Source organism: Lissotriton helveticus, chromosome 8, assembly GCF_964261635.1.
Source record: "Lissotriton helveticus chromosome 8, aLisHel1.1, whole genome shotgun sequence".
NCBI lineage: Eukaryota > Metazoa > Chordata > Amphibia > Caudata > Salamandridae > Lissotriton > Lissotriton helveticus.
This window is the reverse complement of record NC_136069.1, coordinates 633,730,554-633,745,677: the sequence shown is the minus strand read 5'-3', so window position 1 is coordinate 633,745,677 and position 15,124 is coordinate 633,730,554. Positions and strand designations below refer to the sequence as shown.

The following is a 15,124-nucleotide window of genomic DNA, read 5'->3' as shown; positions in this document are numbered from 1 at the left end:
TGCACTCGGATCCGGATTTTGTCCTGGCCTCTTTTTAGGCCTTCTCTTCTTTTTCACGCTTTGGCGTTACGTGGAACAGTGTGTGAATGCCTTCAGGCTTAAAGACGTGTACCTCCTGTGCACGTCCCATGTCGGCGACGGACCCTCACCCGATTTGCCTGTGGTGCCTGGGTGAGCACCACGACTCGGAGAGTTGTGACGCCTGCCAGCACCTTAAGCCTAAATCATGGCGAAAGCACCGGTTGAAGTTGCTGTCGGCAAGCTTGCCCAGGTCGGTGTCGTCCCAGCGTCCGTCCCCTACCTCGGAGGCAAGGAGCCGCCAGTTTAGTCTGCGGAATTTCTTCTCGCTGAGGATCTTTAGGCGTGGCTCACCGGCTGGTAGGTCCTTCACTTGGTCTCCGAGGCCCTGTCCTTCCGCGGTGGGTGCCGGCTCCCCCCATGACTAGGGCCCAAATGACAGCCAACGCTGCGGCGCTGCAGACTTCTTTGGCCCTTCCTCCAACTCCTGTGACGTCTGCGGATCCCTTGGCTTGCGGGGGACTTCTGTGGGGTCGCCGGCAGCTCTGGCCCCGGTGCCGAAGGTTTCGGCTTAAGGTCGTAGGAGGGTGGTGTCGTTGAGGTGTAGTCCTTCTGGGCTCCCCTCTTCGGCGCCTAGCTTCCCTGCCTCGCAGCAAATCCCTATGGGGCTCCTTGTGGTGTCGCAGGTGATCGACGGGACTCCGGGCTTGTCCCCGAGTCCCCCTCGACCCTCTGAGCAGGCGGCTGCCTCACCAGAGGTCGAGCCAGCGCCGGTAGCCTTCCTCTCCAGCTCCGGTGGGGTCGCCGGTGGAGGCCGGGATCTGGGGCGCCTTCCCGAGTCCCTCTCGGTTCTCGACGCAGGCGGCTGCCCCGCCTGAGGTCGAGGCGGCGCCTTTTCAGCGCCGCGCCTTCGCCGTTCCGGCGCCGGCCTTGCCCCATTCTTCTGGGGAACGCATGGTGGCAGGAGTCGGCCCGGCACCACGGAGGCCCATTCCGGCACCGGTTGACGCCGATCAGTCGGTTTTTGGTCCTTACTGGGGCATGGCTTGGCCATCTACGCTTTTGTGCTGCGGTGTTTTTGCCCTTCGCCTGCCGTTTGCTCTGGTCCTCTGTCTAGTGTTTCTGAGGGAGTAGTTTTCCTGTGTGATGGCTTGGTCCATCCTACTTGTTTCTCCTCTTATCTTTTAGCTGATCGCACTTCTTCGTGGATCGATTCTATCCAGAGCGGTCCCATTTGGGGTTGTTCGGGACGTTTTGCTAGCCTAAACCTTGTTCTGAACCCGATGTCGTCTGGGCGTTTAGTTTCGTGGCATTTGTCAGCGGCTGCCCCACCTGCTCTTCTGTTCTGTGGCTGGTGGCTTTGGCGTGGGCCCTGGCGCTCCTGCTTCTTGTCCTATGGGATCATTGTGAGGTTACATTCTTATTCTGCCTTATTGCTGAGGCTACTGTTCTGTCTTGTCTGTTGACTTCGAACTATGACGGGCTCGGCGGCCCTCTGCACTGGGTACGTTTCCCGGTGGAGGGCTTTGCCGCGCTTCTGCCTCTTCTCCTTGGAGTCTGTGGTTAGCTCTTCTCCCGTGGTACTCCTCTGTGTTGCCCGTACCCTTGGAGCTTCTGGTGGAGGTTCCTGGTACGTTAACTGGGCATGGGGTCATCTGGCCTCCTCCGTATTGCCTTGTTTTCTCCTGTTGGTGAAGGCTGGATGGCCTCTTGTCGTTCTAACACATCCCTTTGGGGCAGGTGTTCTTCCACGATGCTGAGGTTCTCTTCTGCTTCGGGCCTGTGAATCCTCCCCTGTTGCGGTGGACTGGGTTGTTTTTCCCTGTCCCCATGACTGGTTCCCTGTTGGGGGATGACTTGCCACTTTTCTCCCATTCTGGCTTGGAGCCCTTCTTGGTTCCGGGCGATGGTTGCAGACTTCTTCATCTGCTGTGCCCTTTTTCACATGCCTTCTGCCTCTAAGGAGGCTGTTATGTTGGTTACAGACTTGCTTACAGTAGCTGCGCTCTATTCTTTCATTCTATGACCTGGTGCCTTTGTACCTGGCACTATTCTGGATGGTGCTGTTCCTCACCATTTGTTTCTTTCCCTTCTGTATAGCTGGGTTTTCGCCACTGTTCCAGTATTCTCAGTTTTGCTTTTGATGGCTCGGCTTTGTGGCGCGGAAAGTTTTCTGAAGAAAACTGACGTAGGTGCGCTGGGGTGGGACTTATGTGTCCTAGCTGACGTCACGAACGCGGACGGCGTCAGGGCGGAGTCACGTGGTTCCGGCGCGCAGGAGTTCTGTGGCAGGAAAGTTTTCCGGATCCAGTCTCACGCCTGGGGATAATTCTGCTTTAAGGAATCTGCGGCTGGAATCGTCGCTACCAGATACACCGTTACCGAAGGTGAGTAACTCGTACATATATGCCACTCTACTATATTACACTCTACACCACTCCATTCTATGCTATTCCACTGTACGCCACTCTACTTTACGTTATTCCAATGTACACCACTTCCCTGTACGCCACTCTGTCACCCGTCTGTGCACCCCTCCACTCTACTTCATTCTATGACAGTCCACTGTATGACAATACTCTACGCCACACAACCTCACTGTAGTCTGACAGTCCACTTAATGACACTCCACTCAACAACACTCCACTCTTCTATTTGAAACACTTTTTTATAAAAAAATATAAAGCACTGAAATTCAATAAAATGGAAATGTATAACTTGCGCACCACCTTCAAATTATTATAACGCTTGCACCTCTGTACACACTATTGGCAACTCGCTAGCCACAGTACATTAATTATAACTCGCGCTTTCTCCATGCACTGCTTATACCCTTTCAAATTGCATCACTTAAAGCATGTTAAATCATAGCATTCTTAACAATATGTCATAATAGTTGATGTTGATTTCAATAGTATGTTTTAATGTTCCTATGTGAATTTGAAATTAGATTAACTAGTTACGGTAAAGTACCCATATGTTGTATGAGTAGACCCTCTGGTAGGTTGCTCCACTCCCGCTGCGATCTGCCTCCGGGATCGCCTCCTGACCTGCCTGTGCGCTGCTCCTGTGCCTACCCGTGCTCCTGAGTACTCCATGTGCTCCTGGCCTCACGGTTCCTGCCCCCCGGTGATTTCGCCGCCCCGATTGCTTCGCCGCCTTCCTGCTGATTGCCCCAACCCCTTCCTTCTGTACCCTGCCCACCTCCCTCGCTCCCCGCGCGTGCTGCTAGGTTTTTCCCGCCACTGCCTCCCCTGCGGCCCGCCCCCCTGCTGCCGATTAGTCGCTCGCACCAGCCCCACCTTCCTCCCAGCTGAGTCGTCCTCCCACTCCTCCTTTTATGACTGCCGCTGCAAGGCCGCGCAAGCCTGTCCACTCCTGGACCGCGCCCAGCGCCACGACCCCTGGACCAAGCACCATCCACGAAGCCCACATCCGCACTCAACCTCGGACGACCATCCAAATGCCACAAGGCCGCGCCCAAGCGCACCCACGGCCCCTTCACCTGCCGGAACTGCAGTTTCTCCGGCACCAAAGACACCGAGCCACCAACCACGACGGAACCCAATCAGCTCAGATGCATCCTGCTCAACACCTGCTCCGCACGCAAACACGTCGTCGAGCTCTGGGACCTGCTCGACTCCACATCACCAGACATCGCCTTCCTGACTGAGACCTGGCTGAACGAAACCGGACATCGCCATCGCCATCCCCGACGGATACAAGATCACCCGCAATGAACGCACCAACGGAATCGCCATCATCCGCAGGAGCACCATCAGAGTCTCCACAAGCACCACCGACACCCTCAACACCGCTGAACACATGTACTTCCAGATTCACACGGACCCCACGACCACCCTAAGAGGCACCCTCGTCTACAGACCACCCAGGCCCGCCCCCAATTCTGCAACTCCATCACAGACTTCATCAGCACGCACGCACTGACCTCCACCAACTACATCCTCCTTGACAACCTGAACTACCACCTGGAAAACAACAATGACAGCAACTCATCCACCCTGATCGACAACCTCTCCACCCTCGGACTGACACAGATCGTCACGACACCTACCCACATCGCCGGCCACATGCTCGACGCCATCTTCACCTCCAGTCCCCACGTTGCTTTCAGCCACGCCTCCGAGCTCACCTGGACCGACCACCACTGCGTCCCCTTCAGCTTCCAGAAACCCGTCTCACACCACCGCACCCCACAGATCCCTAGACGCCGCTGGGGCAAAGTCACCAAGGAACTACTACAAGCTCACCTCGCACTCAACCCCCCGACCAACCCCACCGACCCCGAGGAGGGGGCCCGCGCCCTCAGACACTGTATGGAAGACTGCGCCAACACGTTAGCCCCAATGAAACAGCACATCAACAGGGACTCCAGCCAAAGAGCAAGCTGGTTCACCCCGGAACTCCTAGCCTCCAAGCGCGCCTGTCGGAGACTGGAAAACACCTGGCGTGACGAGAAAACACCTGATAGCCACACAGCCCACAAGGACGCCATCCGCAACCCCCACCACCTCATCAGGACCACTAAGAAGGCCTCCTTCAAAGACTGCCTCGACAACAACACACACAACAGCAAGGAGCTCTTCAACATCTTGAAGGAACTCTCAATCCCTGGCTCCTGCACCAACGACATCCCGCTATCTCAAGCCCTCTGCGATGCCCTCGCTGCTTTCTTCCACCGCAAGATCATCGACATCCTAACAGCCTCAATCCCCGGACGCGCCCCACCAACCCCACCACACCGTTACCACCGGCACCCACCGACCACGATCACCTCACCGCATGGACCAGCGTGACCACGGAAGACACCATCACAACCATGAGCACCATCCACTCCGGCGCCCCATCCGACCCTCTTCCCCACCACATCAACAAGGCCACCAACTCCATCGCACCCCACCTGCGTAACATCATCAACCTCTCATTCAAGACCAAGATCATAAAAATAATATTCCTGTTCATGCACAAGTGATAACATTCGCTTTAAGCCATTAGGTCTTTAAAGTGCTAAATGCTGTAAATAGTATATCAACAAGAGACTTTTTCTTTCAGCTAGGGATTCTACAGTTTTTAAAAAAAAGTTATTTTGAAAGAATCAGCAATAACACATAGCCCTTTTAAAATTGTAGTTAAACTTTAAAGTTTTAGTCAACAAACAACCATATAAAAAGGCTAATGTTGTAGTGTCTAATCATCGCTTATAAAAAGGACCTTATTTCTGTGGTATATTATAGGTCTTCACAATCTGTCTTCTATATTCTGTTTACATATACCCAGCAATAATTTTCCTAAAACAATTAAGTAGTTAGATGTACTATCATGATCACATCTGTAGGAAACAAATACAGAGTCTCAAATAGTTCGCCCATGGATGTGTATTCGTGTCTTCCTTCTTTATGTATCCATATTTCAAGATTTTAATGGACTTTGGGCTATGCGTGGAATTCAATGTATACTGAGAACCCCCTTATTTTTCCGACTTTGTTAGATGTGAATATATAGTTCAGCATCACTATTCAACCCATTGGGGGTCTCTGTGCCCAGTAAGAGAATCTTTCTGGATTCCTCATGACGTAGCTCTAGTTCTGTTTCTCCTCCTCGTGGTTTCTTTTGTACATGTTTGATGCCATAATATTTCATATGATCGGTTTTCCCATCATGTCTTTCACATATGTGCTTTGCCATGGCATGTTGCAGTATATGGAGCTTGAGTTTATTGATGGTACTGCCCACGTATTTGGTGCCACATTGGCATTCTAAAACTTATACAACTGATTCTGTTTCACAGGTGATTTTCTCCTGTATCTTGTATGTTGTACCATAGATAGTTGCATATTCGCTTTTATTTATGCTGTGTCTTCAAGTCTTGCACTTGGGCATTTAAAGAAAACTCTCGTGTGAACAGGGAGCCATGTCATTGTGTTTGTTTGAGGGTCAGTTGGTTTAAAATATGATCTGGTTAAAAGATCCCTCAATGAGGTTGCTTTGCTGTAAGTAATGGTACGTTTTTATGGCATTCTTTTTTTCATGGCTTAATCCATTAGTAGGATCCTCCAATTATTTTTGATAATGTTTCTTACCGTGGCACTAGACTTGTTGAAATTCGTTATGAATCTTACATCCTGATCATTCTTGCCCTTGGTTTGGCTCCAGATTCTGTGAGTAGTGTCTCTCAATATTTCACTTTTGCTCTCTGTAATGCATCTTTTAAAACTGTTTCCGGGTACCCTCTGATCAAAAATCTTTCATACATTTCCTTTGCTTGCTCTGTTAAGTCTTCCACCTCTGAGCAGCATCTTTTGACTCTTAAAAACTCTACATATAGATCACTCCATTTCAGATGTAGGGCATACCCACTGTTGTTGTGGAGAATACTATTGGTACTTGTGGCTTTTCTATACATTCTGATACAGATTTTGTGATCTTTAATGTAAAGTGTAGTGTCCAGAAAGATGATCTCTTGGTTCTGGATGCCCAATGTAAATTGAAGCTGAAGCGTGTTTTGATTCAAGGATCTTAGGAATTTTTCCAAATCTGCCTTCTAACCGTCCCAAATTAGGAAGAGGTTGTCGATAAAATGAGCTCACAGAATGATCTGCTCCATTTTCGTCTTGTTTTGTTCACTCCTGATTGTTTCTGTTTTCCAACGTCCCATAAGTAAATTTGCATATGTAGGGGTGAAAGATGTACCCATTGCTGTCCCCTGGGTTTGTAAATAAAACTTGTTATTAAAAATGAAGACATTGTGATGTAGATAAAAATCTATCATTTCAGTTAACATGGTTTAGTGTTCCAAAGGGGAGACTGAACAGTTTCTTATCAAATATCTGCAGGCTTCCATACCATCAAGATGTTGAATCGAGGTATACATTGAGACCAGGTCCACAGTGGCCATCTGGTAATTCGGTTTGCATGGGAGATCATTGATTCTGTTAAGAAAATCTTGTGAGTCACATAAGTAAGATGGTAACATACAGAAAGAGGAGTATATCTTTGGGAAAGAAGTTATTTAATAATCCAGTATGAATAAAGGGAAGACTAATTCAAGCCGATGCCAGAAGTTTATTGCTTCTCATCAAGTCAGTCAGTCGGTTAATAATGCCTGTCCGTAGACACCTTAACCGACCCTGTAAACACTATGCATTCAAAACTAAGCTTGTTTAATGGAGCGTGACTAGAACACAAAGAACATACGAAGGAAGAGCGTGAGAGCGTGATCTCCACGAGCACCTAAAGAAGAAAACCAGATACTCGTAGAAATCACACTCAAAACTGCATACAACACAATATATAAACCTAGAGGTGTTTTCCAGCAGGGCACCAATAGAACTAACTATCGGTCTACCCGGTGGGTTGTTTATGTCCTTCTGCACCTACAGTAGGAAATAGATTGTTGGAGTCATAGGATGCAGCGTGTTCGGATACCTCTATTCATCTATGTCTATCAGTCCTTTTTCCTGCCACCCTTTTAGTTTCTGGGAGAACTGGATCATGTGATCTTATATCATAATGTTTTCTGTTGCTAAGTTGTCTATTAGCTTCTGCTAAATATTGGTGTATACTCGTAATTACAATATTTCCCCCCTGGTCGCTGGGTTTTATGATGATAATGTTATCATTTTGAAGATCCCTTAAAGCTTCCTATTACATTTTGGTTACATTTTGTTTAGCTTTTTCCTCTCTCTTATACGGCCTAGTAGTCTCTGTTGACACCATGCCTTTTAGTTCATCTGTTACGATCTCATAAAACAGATGAATTTTGTTGCCGATTGGTAACTATGGGCAGAATTTGGACTTTGGCTTACATCCACTCCTGGATGTCATGTCTGTCGGAATTTCCAGATATTCACAGAGATCTTTCTCCGATAGTGATTCAATTGGTGAACTTTCTAATCCTCATGCTTCTTTTTCCAGACGTGTTAGTGATTTTAGTGTACTTAAATCGTTCATTGTTATACTGGAAGGTATTGCCATGAGTTTGGGTTTGCTGGTTGATTTTCCCATTCCTTACTCTTCATAGAGTAGTATTTCTTAAGTTTCACCTTCCTTGTGAATTTGTAGAAGTCTATCCTTGTATTTACAAAGTCAAATCCAGCATTGGACAAAAACAAAGTCCCTTATTTAAAAGGCTCCTATGGTTCCCATCAATTAATTTTGGGGGGAGATTGATGATTAAATTGTTGTCCTGTGCACCTGCTCTTTTTAGCGCTTTTTGTTTTGTGTTCCTCTTCCTCTTTTTGTACCTCACCTGTGTTCTTCTTGTCTTGCGGGGTTTTCCTGGGTTGTAATCACTTTTCCGCTTCCTTTCTGTTTCGTTGTCATCTGGAAGAGCCTCATTTCCCCTGAAAAATCCGGTTTGGGGAGGGATGTGGTGGGCTCCTCGTCCCCGGAACTCACTTCGGAGCTCTCTACGCTTGTAGCCACTGATGTTATGTCCGTGATGTTAATTGCCGCAGTTTGCTTAGCATATAGATAGTTGAATTTCCTAGCAAATGTGTATATTCGACCTGCCGCATAATCTCTTTTCTCTCATTTGAACTTTTTAGCTTTCTTTTGTTCAACTTCCTCTTCATGTTTTTCCAGCTTCTTTTCCCTTTTTTGTAATGCTTTTTTTCATCTTCTGTCTTGCATTGTTTCCAGGACATCTTCAAGTTCTGTAATCCTTGTGACCACTTAAGTCAGTTTTCTATCTCCATGTGTATTCAGTGTGCACATTAATGTATGAGAGCATTCCGTTGTGTCTTCCTGCCATTGTTTTGATAAGTCTGGGTCTAGGTCATTGAGGGTTGGAAGGAAAAAGATCCATAGACTTCTTGTTATTCTCTTGCATTCTGAAATAATTCTTCAGATTTGTTATATATATATATATATGCAGACTCCATGAGGGACGCTACCAGGAGGGGTCGTAGGACCACAGGCCCCATAATCCTTTGTGCCTCCTGGCACCGACGTGTTAGTGCGCAGGGGAGGAAGAACTTGATCCTCTCACACTTTAGAGTGCTCCATTACTCCCGCAGGGCGAGACTCCATCAGGGTCACTCTAAGGGGTCTTAGGATCACCAGCCAGGTGCAGTGGTGGCTTCAGGTGTCAGGTTTTGGTGGTTCCGGACGCCTCAGAGTCTTCTTTTTGGAGTTTCTGCTAAACTGGTCTGCTGTTCATGGGTGGTCTTGAGTCTTTATCAAAGGCAAGCAGTCCTCCCAAATTTCTGGAGTCACAGCTGCAGGACGAGTCGACTTTGGCGCAGTTTTCGACAAGGGCTGCATACAGTCTGGCGAGGCTGGGGCCAAGTCTAGTGCTCTCTTCAGTCTTCTCTGCTTTTGCAGCTCTTAGCTGTGTCCTCTCTCTTCTCAGGTCGTCAGGATCACGTCCTCTGGTGCCACGGACTCCCGTAAATGCTGAAGTTAAGGGTGTTATGAGAGTGTAGGGTAGTAGCCAATGGGCTATTGACCCTTGGGGTCACTACGCTTCCTACATGACCACTTCCTGTGGGAAGTGAGCATAACCCTGTCCCATAATTCCTAGGTAAGCCATCAAAAAGATGTGCCTGCAGGGGTCATTACCTACTGTGTTCCACCAAAGAGCTCTAAAAGCAATGACCATTTATCATGCTTTTCTCAATTGGAAGAAGTTTCTCTGGTGTTGCACCCAAATTCAAATATTTTTTAGTTTGTTTTTTCTGTTTTCGGTGTAAACACCAAGAACCTCTTATTTTTTTTTATCCCCTTACCTCCATTAACTACTTCACACCATGAACCCTAAACATCTCTAACTTCCTTTACTTCTACTCACACCTGAAATTTAAAAGCACCTTAACTCCCTTTACCTCTATCTGCCTCAGAACCACAAAAAACACCAAAGTGCATTTACCCACTCCTGACCCTAAAAAACACATTTCACCTTTTACCAACACGCACCACTGAACCCCGAAAAACCCTTTTGACACATCTACCCACCCATGAACTCGAAACCCTAAAATGCCTTACCTCACTTGAACTCAACCTGCCTCTAAACTCCAAAAACTCATCACCTCCCTTTATCTCTATCCATCCTTGAACCCTTTAAACGCCTTTCCACGCTCACTAACCTGTACATTAACCTATCCCCTGAACCCTAAAACCCCTTTAAAAACAAAACCACCATCAATCCTTACCTATTGCATAACCCTTACGCCCCCTATATTAAATGACATATTCATTATGGTATTTAAAAAAAAAAAATACCTTGTGTGTGCTAAAGTACCACATAGAAAAGGGCCCAAAAATGCCTATGTGGTACTTTGATAATGTCTAGCACGGTAAAGACTGTGGGATAAAGACTGTATACTGTTATGATGGACATATTTTGAAGACTGTCGTGTCATTTAGCAGTGCTTAAAAACCGTAGAAGTGTGGCATGAAGCGCTATGAAAATGTCATTATGCTGCTTGCTTGTAACACACAGTCCTGAGGGTACTTCATTATGCAGTTTTGAAATCCCTATATGTTAATCATAAGATGTTTATAGAACTCTTGAGTCCCCAACCATTCAAAGTGCCAGTATGTGTCTAACGATATTAGATCAGCTATGGATTTCGTTTAATTAATGATATGATTTTCAGGGATGTGGAATTCCTATAGCCCGACACCCAGGACATGTTGTTGGGGGTCAAGGGCAACAAGTTTTTATGTTTATTTTGTCCTTGGGACAAGTAGGCCCAAACCCCTGCAGCACAAACCCTTTGGCTGCCAGTTTGCAGTACCACATTTTGGATCAGGGAAGGAGACTATCTGCAGTTAAGGTAATATTTTTGCCCATATGTTACTGCTGTTCAAACTTGTATTTATGGTTCATTAATTGAACGCCTTTATTATTAGGGTGAGCACTCTAATTAAATGTTGTAAGAGCCGACTACACTGCTGATTCTTTGCTTTCAAAATAAAATGTTCATAACAAAATATGAAAGCTGGAAAGAAAAGCATTTAGCTAAACTAGTGTAAAGTTTCAATTACCCTTTCTTTGCATCATCATTTAGTAACATGTGTTGATGCATGCTAGTGTTTCCCAAAAATATTCATAATGGAAAATCAGTGTAACCACTTTCAATATGATTATGGGAAACAAAAACAAACAAGCAATGGCAAAGCCAGTGGGTATGAAATTAGTGGTCAGCTTTTTAGTTATGTCAATGTGTGACCTGTTTATGCATGGTTTTTGTAAAACCTTACTGAGGTGCGAGCTGCTAGGCCCTCACCATTATAACAAACATTGGCAAGAGCAAAAATATTTTTTTGGTCTCAAAAAGCACACACTGCCACAGTAGTTACTGGCAATGAACAAAAATACTTTGTGTGCCGATATGCTCCTTGTGAAAGAACAGAATGCTGTAAACTCACAGTGAAGCCAGCCGAAACAGAACTTTCAAAAACACAAAAGGTCACGGTCAACGCCAGACCATATTAGGGGCCCAATTATTAAATAAAGTTTCAAAAGTGCACCCAAGGTCCATGTCCTTGCATTAAGGGTAGTTATGCGACTTTCATGAATTCCCAAGAATTTACAGAAGTAGGACAATAAATAGTACTCATAGAAAATATTTGTGAACTGCATTTTTGTATGGGCAAATATCATGTGTAGATTTGCTCATGCAAAAATGTGAGTGTTTTCAAGTTCACTTTCGCTCCAACCACTTTTTTCCTAACCCTGGAAGAAGGTTTACGACTACCATTGTCAGGAGTAAATTTCCAACATTTCTCTGTATGGGAATATATTAGAAAAGAGTTTTTGATACCCTTAAAACATGCAAGTTAGAAGGTTTGCACCGACTCAAAAGGGCACTCTGACCCTGGAACTTTTGCTTACCACCACCTTCTGCCCCAGTATGTAGATCTGCGGAAACGTGGCAACATAAGGGGATTGCAAGTATTCAAACACTACTATGCTTTGAGCCCTGGCATTATCAAGGAGGCTATATCAGAACTCTTTTATATAATGAGATTGCGGCCATAATTTGTCGCTTCAGTACATGGCAAGTGGATTTTGTTACAGGACAAGTAGATTTATGAAGCAACCTGCCCTATGGACAAGTAGATATTTTATTAAATTCCACACCCCTGGATTTAAAAAAAAGTGTATTAGTTCTCCTGGAAGGATTGTGAGGGTCATGGAAGGTTAGCAGGTGCATTTTGCAAGCGTTGTCCTTTGGCATTTCAAAGGCAGGCAGCAATTGCTGCATTACAGTGGCAGAGTAAAGGCAGATAGGAACCATACTGACAATGTGTATTGAGTATTTGGCAAGTGTCTACGTCTTTGCTGCCAAAGGTAAGTCTGGTGTTCTATTCAAGAAAGCTTGTCTTGAAATCATGTTTTTTCGCAAAGTAAGCACTGTGCAGCTATGCTAGACTTCTCTTTTATTTTAGGACTTTCCTCTCTACATTACACAAACACAGTAAACATTTAGCAAATTATTATAACAGAGTTTGATATGCTGCTTCTGTTAACAAACTTTAACAGAATGTTCAGATTTTCTTTGATTGCGCAAAACGTAAGTGGGAATTGCATCGTATGTGTGAATCCTGGAAGGAAAGTGAGCATACAAAACAGGTTCATGTTCAGAATCCTTTCTGTACTCTTAGAATGACCGATAACTACCCATGGTCTGGGTAGTCCATTGCACTCCAAAGCCCAAATTTACCATATTTCGGGCAAGTAATGTGGGATGCAAAGCAACACAGGTGTTTGCGTAGATGTACTTTCAGGCGCAAATCATTTTTTTACACTGAAAAGTTGACCAAAGCATATCAAATGGTTTTGCATTGAGTAATACCAACCATCTGATAATGTATACCAATAGGATAATCCATAAATGTGCCAAGGCAGTCTTAAAGTAAATTCTGCAAAATTACATGTAGGAATGTCATCTCGTGCAAGACACCATTTACTTTGTGCTTTTCTAAAGCAGCATTATTTGCGTTGGTGCAGCAGAAGCTATCATTGGCAAGTGACTCAGTAAATATGATGATGGGCGTTTTTTGAGCAATGCAACACTCAAATGTTTCATGCGGCTCTGCGCTGCCTGACTTTAACTGACATGAGCACTTCAGAACAAATTCACTATTTGAATTGAGTTTGAACTAGTCTTATTGATCATTTCTCAAAACATATAAAGATAATGGAATAGCAAACTTTCTTTAATATATAAAAAGGGCCATTGTGTCACTCTTCCAGTCAAGGGGGCTGATTCACAGAACTAATCTGAGATAACATCGTTACTTACTTTTGGTATTCACAGAAGGCATTTAGTAGTAAAGTTAGGACTCCTAACTTTACTACTACTAAACTGGGATAAAATCTTAAGCTTTACTACTTTTGGTATTCACAGAAGGCATTTAGTAGTAGTACAGTTAGGAGTTTTAACTTTACTACTACTAAATGCCTTCTGTGAATACCAAAAGTAGTAAGTTTAGAATTTTATCTCAGATTAGTTCTGTGAATCGGCCCCAAGATTACTTCTTTGTTTCAGTGAACCTAACCCATGACAATCGCACCTAACACTTCACCTTTTAAATGGTTATGTGGGTAAGCTATCGTAGTGACCTGCAGTGTATAAATACCCCACAGCTAACTTGTAAACCAGTTTTACCTGGACAAGCTACAGGACACACCAAACTCGAGGATCTCAGGAAGCCGTCTTGAAGGAAAAGGCACATCTCCTCATTTTACAATGGTGAGTGTTCTACCATGTTAAATTCAATGTTATTTTAAATGCTTGCTCAAGACTAAAACAGGAATTACTTGCTGTGATTTCAAAATATATTCAACGTAGAAAATATTCTTGCAAATATTAACAGTCACAAACGAAATGCTGCAGAGAAGTTCTGTGTAGCTAAAGCGTGCTTTTAATTGCAGTTTAAAATGCAATCTCATTTTGTGTTTTTTCATTCTTTACCTAGACTCGGTCACAGAGATTGTCTCCAGAGAATGAAGCAAATAATTATATTGAGAAGCAACAAGACAAGGATATCTGCACTGTGAAGTTTATTAATGATTACAAAGGTATTGCGAAATACTGTGCCACTGCTCTTGTTTGTATAGGAATCTACGTTTAAATCTTTGTATTCTTTGTTCTATGGGCCTAATTGCTTTTATGTAATTGTTTTTTTGCTGCAATTTCCACATGATTATGAATTTGCCGGATTTGCCACTCAAACTATCACGTGCTGCATAACCTGCAGATTTTGCCCTCAAAAAATGTGTTTCTAGCTCAAACGGATCAAAAGTTACTAATACATGTTGACACAGGTCATGTGCAGTGGAATGCCCTTGCAAATGTTCAAAAAGTTATTTTTCGGTTGTTTGTTGCGGTATTAGTGTATTAAACTATTAATATTAAGGTCAAATATTTTCCCAAATAGTATTACCATGTGCAAAGTGACAAAATAATGAATTAATATTATAACAGCTTGTACCTCATTATGCAGCATGGTTTGTGGTTTTCGCGCATAATTTCGGCAACCCTGCAACATAATTTAGTCCTCCTCTGCAGCATAATTTCAGTGCCCTTGGCCATTGCCCACCATGTATTGAGCGTGATTTTTCAATGAAATGTTTAAGTGTAAGTCATTTGCTGGATTTCTTCCAGTTTCACATTGATCATATACATTTATCTGTATTTAGGAAACGGAGTTTTTGCAACAAAAGACATCTGTAATGGAGAGTTTATACTGGAATATGCTGGGCCTCACATTGACAGCCAGGATGGTGAAAAACGATTTTTGCAATATTCGGCTACAAAGGCTGCCTATCTCTATTTTTACTCATTTAAAGGAAAGAAATATTGGTAAGGGCCTTACGTGCTTAATGTGCAGGTTATTTGTGTCTAGAACTGTGCAAATGTACTCTTATAGTGGCTGCATATGTCAATAATGAACTGGAATATATTTATTTTAGCATCGATGGAAATTGCGGAAGAGCTGGCCGTTTCATGAATGACGATCATATCAATCCAAATGCAAAAATGAAATTGGTAAGATATGAACACACTAAAAAGTTAGCAAAGTGTTTGCATTGACTAATGATTTGTAATGCTCCCTTTTTCCCCTTAGATCG

The 15,124-nt window shown here is 44.5% G+C and overlaps 1 protein-coding gene across 2 annotated transcripts in view; it reads left to right on the top strand.

Annotated features, from left to right (window-relative positions):
• The window catches only part of LOC144772856 (uncharacterized), a 148,474-nt gene that overhangs the window by 113,935 nt on the left and 19,415 nt on the right, over positions 1-15,124 (top strand). For both annotated transcript variants that reach the window (XM_078657492.1, XM_078657491.1), the window contains exons 4-7: positions 13,969-14,071; positions 14,693-14,855; positions 14,966-15,041; positions 15,121-15,124. The exon at positions 15,121-15,124 is cut by the window's right edge and continues 107 nt beyond it. In XM_078657492.1, coding sequence (XP_078513618.1) covers positions 13,969-14,071; positions 14,693-14,855; positions 14,966-15,041; positions 15,121-15,124 — 346 coding nt within the window. The remainder of the gene's footprint in view (positions 1-13,968; positions 14,072-14,692; positions 14,856-14,965; positions 15,042-15,120) is intronic.